The sequence below is a fragment of the Aureococcus anophagefferens genome, assembly GCF_000186865.1.
Source record: "Aureococcus anophagefferens unplaced genomic scaffold AURANscaffold_2, whole genome shotgun sequence".
Classification (NCBI taxonomy): domain Eukaryota; class Pelagophyceae; order Pelagomonadales; family Pelagomonadaceae; genus Aureococcus; species Aureococcus anophagefferens.
Window position 1 is genome coordinate 196,682 of NW_008705562.1, and position 8,854 is coordinate 205,535.

An 8,854-nucleotide genomic window follows, 5' to 3' on the forward strand; every position below is an offset into this window, starting at 1 on the left:
CTGCGTCGCGTCTCCACCAGGTCCTCGGCCTTCACGACCGTCGCGCCGCTCCCGGCCGCGTTGAGGAGCCCCCGCGCGACGTCGGGCTTCCCCTCGCGGCGCGTCCGCTTCTCGTCCTCGTCCGTCTCCTCGCCGTCGGACTTGTCGTCGTCGGGTCGCGTTCCCGCGGCGCGGAGCTCGAGCTCGGCGGCGCGCGCGTTGCTCGCGGCGAGCCTGCGCGCGAACTCGGCGAGCAGCTCCTCCTGCTTGGCGTCGACGTCGGCGTGGTGCGCCGCGCCCGTCGCCTCGAGGTCCGCCGCCCGCCGCTCGAGCGCGTTGACCCGCGCCGCGAGCGCGGACCGCTCGGCCCGCGCGGACCGCGCGGCGGCCGCGGCGGCGTCGAGCACCGCCGCGCGCGCCTCGGCGCGCGCGGCGCCGACGACGAGCTTGAGAGAGACCGTCTTTTTTTGTCCTTCGCCGAGGACGACCTTCGATCGTACCCCTTTCTTCAGGACCTTGAGCTGCAGGTCGGCGGCGCCGACGTCCGCGGCGCAGGTGTAGTCGGCGCCGACGCCCGCGACGGCGGCGACGGCGGCGCGGGCGGCCGTCGAGCCGGCGCTTCTCGCTTCGTCCCGGAGCCACTCTTTCACGTGTGCCTCGGCGCCGTCGAGGCGCCAGCAGCGCTCGGCGCCGCAGCACTCCGTGGCCACCAGCGAAAGCTGGTTACCACACACGAGCGCCGCGAGGCGCACGCCGACGACGTCATTCTTGTCCGCAATGCGGGCCAACGCGCAGTCCTCCATCCGATGCGGTTCGGCGCCGGAGAGCGCGCGCCGCCGACCGGGATCGGTCGGGGTCCGGCGTCTCGTTTTGCCCGATCGGCCGAGCCAAGCGACTCGCCGGCCGCGACGACCGCCGGGCCGCGCCGCCGTGTCGCCGTCGCCCGCGCCGCCCCGGCCGCCGCCGCCCGCTCTGTGCGCCGCATAGTAGCGGTTCGCCGTCGCGGTACGCCGCCGCCATGGACCTGACCCAGATCACCCAGGTGGACAACGCGCTGCTCCAGGCGTGCCTCGAGGGCAGCGTCGAGGCTTTGAGCCACGCCGTGCAGCACGGCGCCGTCGCGACGCGCGCGCGCGACCCCATGGGCGCGACGTGCCTCCACATGGCGGCCATGGGCGGCCACCTCGACGTCGCGGCGTGGTGCGTCGAGCAGGGCGTGTCGCCGAAGACGGGCGACGCGCAGGGCGTGCTGCCCCTGCACGCGTGCTGCTTCAACGGCCACCTCGCGGTGGCCGGGTGGCTCGTCGACGGCCCCCTCGGCGAGCCGGGCGCCGGCGGCGCCAAGGAGGCCAAGGAGGCGCGGCGCGCGGCGGCGCTGAACTGCATCGACGCGCAGGGCGGCACGCCGCTGCACCACGCGGCCCTCGGTGGCCACCTGCCGCTCTGCCGCTGGCTCCTCTACCACGGCGCCGACGAGCGCGCGGCGACCGTCGACGGCCTCACGCCCGAGCGCGTCGCGCTCGAGGGCGGCGAGCGGAGCGCCAAGGTCGTCACGCTCCTGCGGTCCTTCGCGACGCACATGCGCCTCACGGAGCCGGACCGGCCCACGGAGCTCCAGCCGCCCGTGCGCGCGACGGCCGCCGAGGCCGCGCCGCCGCCGGCCGCCGCCGCGATCGCGGCGCCCGCGCCGGCCGCGGCGCCGCCCGCGGGCGCGGCGCCGCCGCCGCCGCGGCGCGGCGACGCGGCCGGCTCCGAGAGCAGCGACGGCGGCGCGTCGCGCGACCGGCGGAAGCGCAAGAAGGCGAGCCGCGGCCGCCGCCGCCGCGACGACTCGAGCGACTCCGACGGCTCGCGCGACCGCCGCCGCAAGTCCAAGCGCGGCTCGGGCCGCCGCCGCCGCGACGACAGCGACTCGCCGCCGCGCCGCGCGCGGGGCCCGCCGCCGCGGCCGCCCGTGCGCCGCGGGCCCTCGCCCGCGTCGCGGAGCGCCATGAAGCAGCTCGCCGAGGCCGCGAAGCAGGGCATCGTCCAGCCGGGCAAGGAGGCGGCGCCGGCGTCCCAGCTCTGGGGCGGCGCCATGGACATGTACCGCCGCGAGAACAAGTAGGGCGCGGCCCGCGCCCCCCGAACCGGGCGGGCCTCCGGCTCCTTACTACACGTGCGATGGGGATGTGGCGGCGTTCTCGCCCGGGGGCGGGGGTTCGGAGCGGCGCGGGGCCAGAAAATACGATTCGAAAGACGACGGTTGGGCCCTGGGCTGCGTGATCGCGGGCTCGGGCGGGCCGCGTCCGCCGGCCGCCTAGCACGAGCCGGCGCACGTGTCGGCGCAGGAGTCGCAGGCCGTGGACTTGTCCCAGCCCTTGACGCCGCAGCGGTTCGGCAGGTGCTTCGCGACCCAGGCGCAGTCCTTGTGGGGGCCGGAATTCCGGACGGCAACGTCGACGACACCGCCTACTTCAACCTTAACTTCAAATGCGCATGCGCTCAGGGGGCCTTGGGGCTGATCATCTCCGCGGGCTTGACCCACTCGGCGAACTGGTCGCCCGTGAAGAGCCCGAGCGCCTCCCCCGCCTCGATGAGGGACGTGCCCTCCTGGTGCGCCTTCTTCGCGACCTTGGCCGCGTTGTCGTAGCCGATGTGCGGGTTCAGCGCCGTGACGAGCATGAGCGACGACGCCATGAGGTCCGCGATGCGGCCCTCGTTCGCCGCCACGCCGACGACGCAGCGGTCGGCGAAGCTCGTGGACGCGTCCGCGAGGAGGCGCGTCGACTCGAGGAGCGCCGCGGCCATGACGGGCTTGAAGACGTTGAGCTCGAAGTGGCCCTGGGCGCCGCCGAAGGTCGCCGCGACGTGGTTGCCGACGACGCGCGCCGCGACCATGGTCACGGCCTCGCACTGCGTCGGGTTGACCTTGCCCGGCATGATCGAGCTGCCCGGCTCGTTCTCCGGGAGCTGGATCTCGCCGAGGCCGCTCCGCGGCCCGGAGCCGAGGAGCCGGAGGTCGTTGGCGACCTTGTTGAGCGCGCAGGCGGCCGTGTTCAGCGCGCCGGACGCCTCGACGATGGCGTCGTGGGCCGCGAGCGCCGCGAACTTGTTCGGCGCCGTCTCGAACGGCAGGCCCGTCTCGTCGGCGATGAGCTTCGCGATCGCGACGTCGTAGCCCTCGACGGTGTTGAGGCCCGTGCCGACGGCCGTGCCGCCGAGGGCGAGCTCGTGGAGCCGCGGCAGCGCGTCCCGGACGCGGGCCTCCGACGCCTCGACCTGCGCCGCGTAGCCCGAGAAGACCTGGCCCAGCGTGAGCGGCGTCGCGTCCATGCCTGTGTGGAAATCAACCACTGGTTTGGGGGGTCCCCACCAAACTTCAGAATTCTCTAGCTCGATCAAATCGAAGTCGATTCGGCTAATTTTTGGACGAATCGATCGCTCTCGTCGAGTTCTCGAAGCACAGCCGAAGAGTCCGGCGCAATCCGTTCGATTACGCTCACATTGAAGTCGGGTTGAAGATTTGATTTCCACACAGGTCCATGCAGTGCGTGCGGCCGATCTTGATGACGTGGTCGAACTCCACGGCCTTGGCCTCCAAGGCGCTCCGCAGGTGCGCCAGCGCCGGCAGCAGCCGCCCCGAGAGCTCCGACGCCGCCGCGATGTGCATGGCCGTCGGGAACGAGTCGTTCGAGCTCTGGCCCATGTTGCAGTGGTCGTTCGGGTGCACGGGGTCCTTGGACCCGACCACGCCGCCGAGGAGCTCGATGGCCCGGTTCGCGACGACCTCGTTGACGTTCATGTTCGTCTGCGTGCCCGAGCCCGTCTGGTAGATGACGAGCGGGAAGTGGCCGTCCAAGTCGCCGGACGCGACCTCGCCCGCGGCGGCCGCGATCGCGTCCGCGACCTCGGGCGCCAGCTTGCCCTGGGCCTTGTTGTAGACCGCGGCGCACTTCTTCAGCACGCCGAAGGCCCACACGATGGGCAGCGGCATGCGCGCGCTCTCGTCGCCGATGGGGAAGTTCATCAGCGACCGCGCCGTCTGGGCGCCGTAGTAGCTCTCGCTCGGCACCTCCAGGGGGCCGAAGCTGTCCGTCTCCGTGCGCGTCGACAGCGGACGCAGCGCGGACCGCGGCGCCGCGCGGAGGAGGTTTCCGCGGAGGAGCGCCATTATATTCTCTGGTAGCAGCAGCAGCACTCGCTTGCTGAGAGCTCTCGGAGGTCGCATGCAGTGCTTGCGGCGGCCAAGGCACGCGCCATCAAGCTGAACCTTGAAGGCAACGAGCTGCAGGCCTAGCTTGCGCGGGCGCTGTGCGCACGGCTGTAGCTACGACACCCTCGCGCCGCGGGAGCGCGGTCGGAGACCGAGGTCGGAGACCGGAGAAAAAGACAAGATTAGCGAAATGCGCCGGCCGTCAGGGGAAGTACTTCGCCAGCAGCCTCGCGGACACCGCCGCGGCCGTCGCGTCCGACGACGCGCAGAGCGGGAACTCGACGCGCGCGTGGTCCGCCTGGAACGCGCGGGCGAGGTCGTCGACGCAGGCCGCGTAGCCGCCGGCGTCCCCGAAGTGGTCCTCGTAGCAGCGCACGCGGCCGCCGTAGTAGTGCGTCACCAAACCGCCCCAGGCCTTGTTCGCGTAGTCCTCGAGGGGCGGGCTCCGGGACGCGTTCGCGTGGCGCGAGCACGGCGCCGCGTCGCTCTCGCCGCCGCAGGCCGGGAGCCACGTCGTCACCTGCGCGCGCGCGACGCGGTCGTAGAAGGCCGCGTCGCCGCCGTCGCCCGCGGCGAGCGCGGACGCGAGGTCGAAGTAGTCGGCCGCGCGGAGCGACGGCGACGCGCAGAGGAGCGCGTCCGCGTCGTCGTAGAGCGCCCGGAGCGCGGCGCCGGCCGTCCTCGCGGCCGCGGCCGTCGTCGCGGCGAAGAGCGGCGGCGCGAAGGTCGCGTCGGCGGCGCGCGACAGGGCCTCGCGCCCGACGTTCGCGACGTCGTAGTCGTAGGGCGCGCCCGAGAGGTTCGCGGCCGCGAGGCGCCGCCAGGCGTCCACGAGGGGCGCCGTCGCGTAGGCCGGCGCCGCGGGCGCGTCGGACGCGTCGTGGAGCCCCGGCGCGCTGAGCAGGCCGCCGCGCGCCTTCTCGCGCCAGAAGCCGTCGCCGCCGCCCGCGGGCTGCGCGTACGCGGACGCCGCCAACGCCGCCCAGGCCGCGGCCGCGTCGTCGTCCTCGACCCCGTAGCGCGCCGCCGCGTAGGCCGCCCACCAGGCGTCGAGCGGTCGCGTGCCGTTCCAGTTGGCGTCGAAGAAGTAGACCCAGTACGGCAGGTTCTGGTCGATGCCCTCGGGGAACGCGCCGACGCCGGCCGCGAGCGCGCCGCCCGCGGCGAGGCCCTCCGCGACGCCCGGCGGCGCCCCCGACAAATTCCCCGCGAGCTGGGCCACGGACATGCCCAGGTCCAGCGTGCCCCCGAAGTTCTGGAGCGCGCCGTAGAGGAACGGCGCGCCCGCGGCGACGAGCATGCTTCGGAGCGGCGCCCACTCGGACCACATGTCCGAGACGAGGAGCCGGCCCGCGGGCACGGCGCCGACGTAGGCCTCGACGACGGCGCCGTCGCCCATGTTCAGGATCCAGCCCTGGTAGTGCCAGCGCGCGTCCGGGTCCGTCCGCGCCATCGCGCCGTACGCGCCCAGAGCGTGCGCGCGCGCGTCGTCCGGCGACCCGTAGACCCCCGCGTTCGACGACGAGCCCCCCCGCCGCGCGGCGTACCAGGGCGGGTCGCCCGCGGCGAAGTAGCCGTCGGCCTCGTAGAAGTGCTCCGTCGCGTCGCCGACGCCGTCGCCGTCCGCGTCCGCGCCGAGCTCCGCGACGACCCTTTTGAGGAACGCGTCGCCGATTCGAGCGAAGAGCGGGTCCGTCGCGTCGAGCCTGGGCAGGAAAAGAGTGATTCAAGTTCACTTCAACGTGAGTGTTCCGCGCGCGCGCGTTCCCCAAAAAGCACCCATGCTTCGAGACCGTTCCGAGAGATGATCGCTCGTCCAAAAATCAGCCGAAACGAGTGGAAAACGGCCGAGATGGGAGCCTTTGAAGTTGGGAATTTCGCTCTCTTTTCCTGCCCTGCGTCGAGCCACGCGACGGCGCCGGACGTCCAGTGGGGCGCCTGGACCGTGATGTTCGCCTCCGGGAACAGGTCCTTCAACGCCGGGGGCACGTTGCCCTGGAACGACGGCAGCACGGGCACGATGCCGAGGCCCCGCATGCGCGCCAAAATCCGCTTCGCGAGGGCGAGCTGCGCGTCGGCGAAGGTTCGGGGCAGGGGCCCGCCGACGCCGTGCGTCGACTGGCCCCGCGACCACGTGAGGTGCGCCGGGCCGTTGGACCAGTTCGCGAACGCCGCGTAGTCGACGCCGAGGTCCGCGTAGACGTCCGCGTAGAGCCGCTCCTGGCCCGTGTACGCGAGCGCCAGGTTGACGCCGTTGAGCGCGAGCCAGTCGAGGTGGCGGCTCCAGTCGTCCCAGGCCCACCAGGCCTGCGTGTAGGACGCCGTGCACACGTTCCACCCGTACGAGACGTCGCGTAGGCGCCGGTACGTCGTCGGCCCTTTGAGCGGCGGCCAGGCGGGCAGGCCGTTGGCGAGCCGCTGCGCGATGGCGACCTGGTCGCCGCCGGCGCGGTCCCAGCCGAAGGACATGCCGCAGCGCTCGCGGAGGTAGCGCGCGGCGCCGTAGGCGGCGTCGACCGCGGACGTCGCTCTGACGGCGACGACGGCCGCGGAGCCGTCGTCGTCGTTCGCCGCGTCCTCGAGGACGACGCAGAGCTTCGAGGCGTGGGCGTCGCCCGCGGCGCCGCAGTCGAGGCCCGCGTCGATGGTCACGGAGGCGAAGGGCAGCTCGTCGTAGGCGTCGAGCTTCAGGACGCGCAGGAAGAGGTCCAGCACCGCCGCGCCGTCGCCGCGGCCGGAGAAGTCGTAGTCGAGGCCCGCGGGGGCGGCCCGGGCGCCGGCGACGAGGGCGACGAGGGCGACGAGGGTGACGAGGCGGACCATTGCTGCCAGAAGCGCCGAAGGCGGCTGCGAGACCGAATGAGATGGTTGTGGATGTGCCTGTGGGGTTCGGCGAGTTCGGCGAGTTCGAGTGAAAACCAGAGGGGGCCGACCACCAGGCATACACCAGCCACGGCATACACCAGCATAGCAGCCGCATAGCGGACGCATAGCGGACGCATAGCGGACGCATAGCGGGCGCATAGCGGGCGCATAGCAGGCGCATAGCAGGCGCATAGCAGGCGCATAGCAGACGCATAGCAGGCGCATACCACCAGCATAGCAGGCGCATAAGACCAGCATAGCAGCCGCATACCACCAGCATAGCAGGCGCATAAGACCAGCATAGCAGCCCGGCGACCGCCGTCGATGACAACCCAGGCGACGACCGCCGGAGGTTACCGACGCTCGCCGCGGCGCGGAGCCCCTGCGAGCCACACGGAACCGGGATCCCCGGGCGCGCGACCCCGGGCCGCCTAGCTACCTGGACCGACGAGTCGGCGCCCGACGAGTCGGCGCCCTCGCACGGTTCGCGCGGTCGCGCGGGTCGAAGCGCGGCGCGAGTTCAAACCGCGCGCGGACGTTCGAGTCCGTCGACCGCGGGCGGCTCGCTCGGATCACGAACCGAAGTCGGCGGAGGAGCACGCCACGCAGGACGAGAGAGACTCGGACGAGCGCACGCCGATTGAAGTCGCGCGCCCTCGCGCGGTTCGCGCGGACCGTCGTGATTTCGAAGTCGCAGCCCCTGGGTATCAGCTACTGCAGGTGCACCGACGGACCGGTGCTCGCCGCGAACGGGGCTGTGGTCCATCGGTGGTTCTTTTTCGCGAGGAACCCGTGGGGGACGCGGTCGACGGCGGGCATCGCGCGGTCGCGCGCGTTTCGAAGCGCGGCGCGAGTTCAAACCGTGCGCGCTCGTCCGAGTCTCTGTGGTGTTCTCGAGGAGCGAGACGCACCGCTAAACGCGGAGGCTGCTACACTGTCGAACGCCAGCGACTGGACGAGCGCACGGGTTGTGAAGTCGCGCGGATTTTGAAGTCCGACAGCCCGCGCCGCCCTGTTGTGGGTCGCACGCGGGCCAGTCGCAGCCCGCAGCGCCATCGATCGTGACTCCGACCTTGATCGGCGGCTTCGCGGCGGCGCGGGCGGCCCGGGGCGCGGCGAGCCCAGGGCCGTGGGGTATTATGGGATGGCGGCGAGTCGGCGAGTCGCTGCGCCGCCGCAGCCCGAATGTGCCCATATCATTTAGATATGGGCAGATATAAAATCAACCTAGCAAGGCTTTAGGGCCGCGCGGACAAGGACACGCTCGGCGCCTACGACCTCGGCGAGGAGGCCTTCAACGCGGAGGCGCCGAGATACATCAAGGACAAGTGGGCCAAAAAGGCGATGAAGAACCTCCGCGATTCCTTCGTCAAGCAGCAGTAGGCTCCCGCATTACTCCCTAAGGAGGGCCGGCGCCATACTTCGCGTTGCTCGAGCTCGACAACGCGTTGCCCACGGGCCATTACAGCCTCGTCCGCCGCACGGACGAGGTCGAATACACGTAAATTCGCGGGTTCTGCGTGCTCAGCAACGACGTAGAACCCACGCAGACGTGCCTCGAGCAGGGCCGCGTCCGGCTACTTCGCGTTGCTCGAGCTCGACAACGCGTTGCCCACGGGCCATTACAGCCTCGTCCGCCGCACGGACGAGGTCGAATACACGTAAATTCGCGGGTTCTGCGTGCTCAGCAAAGACGTAGAACCCACGCAGACGTGCCTCGAGCAGGGCCGCGTCCGGCTACTAGAAGTTGAAGTAGGTATTTAGTTGGGAAGGCGGCGCGCCCGCCGCCCGGGAAGGCGCCCGGCCCCGGATCGG

At 72.0% G+C, this 8,854-nt stretch overlaps 2 protein-coding genes across 2 annotated transcripts; both read right to left on the reverse strand.

Moving 5' to 3' along the window:
• Nucleotides 1-2,463: 2,463 nt before the first annotated feature.
• On the reverse strand, nucleotides 2,464-4,132 carry AURANDRAFT_58611 (hypothetical protein; the record flags this gene model as incomplete). The annotated part of the gene is made up of 2 exons (XM_009035253.1): nucleotides 2,464-3,296; nucleotides 3,496-4,132. 2 exons carry the CDS (start codon nucleotides 4,130-4,132, stop codon nucleotides 2,464-2,466), a joined length of 1,470 nt encoding a protein of 489 aa, XP_009033501.1.
• Nucleotides 4,133-5,911: 1,779 nt separating this feature from the next.
• Nucleotides 5,912-6,643, reverse strand: AURANDRAFT_20306 (hypothetical protein; the record flags this gene model as incomplete). The annotated part of the gene is made up of 1 exon (XM_009035252.1): nucleotides 5,912-6,643. One exon carries the CDS (start codon nucleotides 6,641-6,643, stop codon nucleotides 5,912-5,914), a length of 732 nt encoding a protein of 243 aa, XP_009033500.1.
• Nucleotides 6,644-8,854: the final 2,211 nt, after the last annotated feature.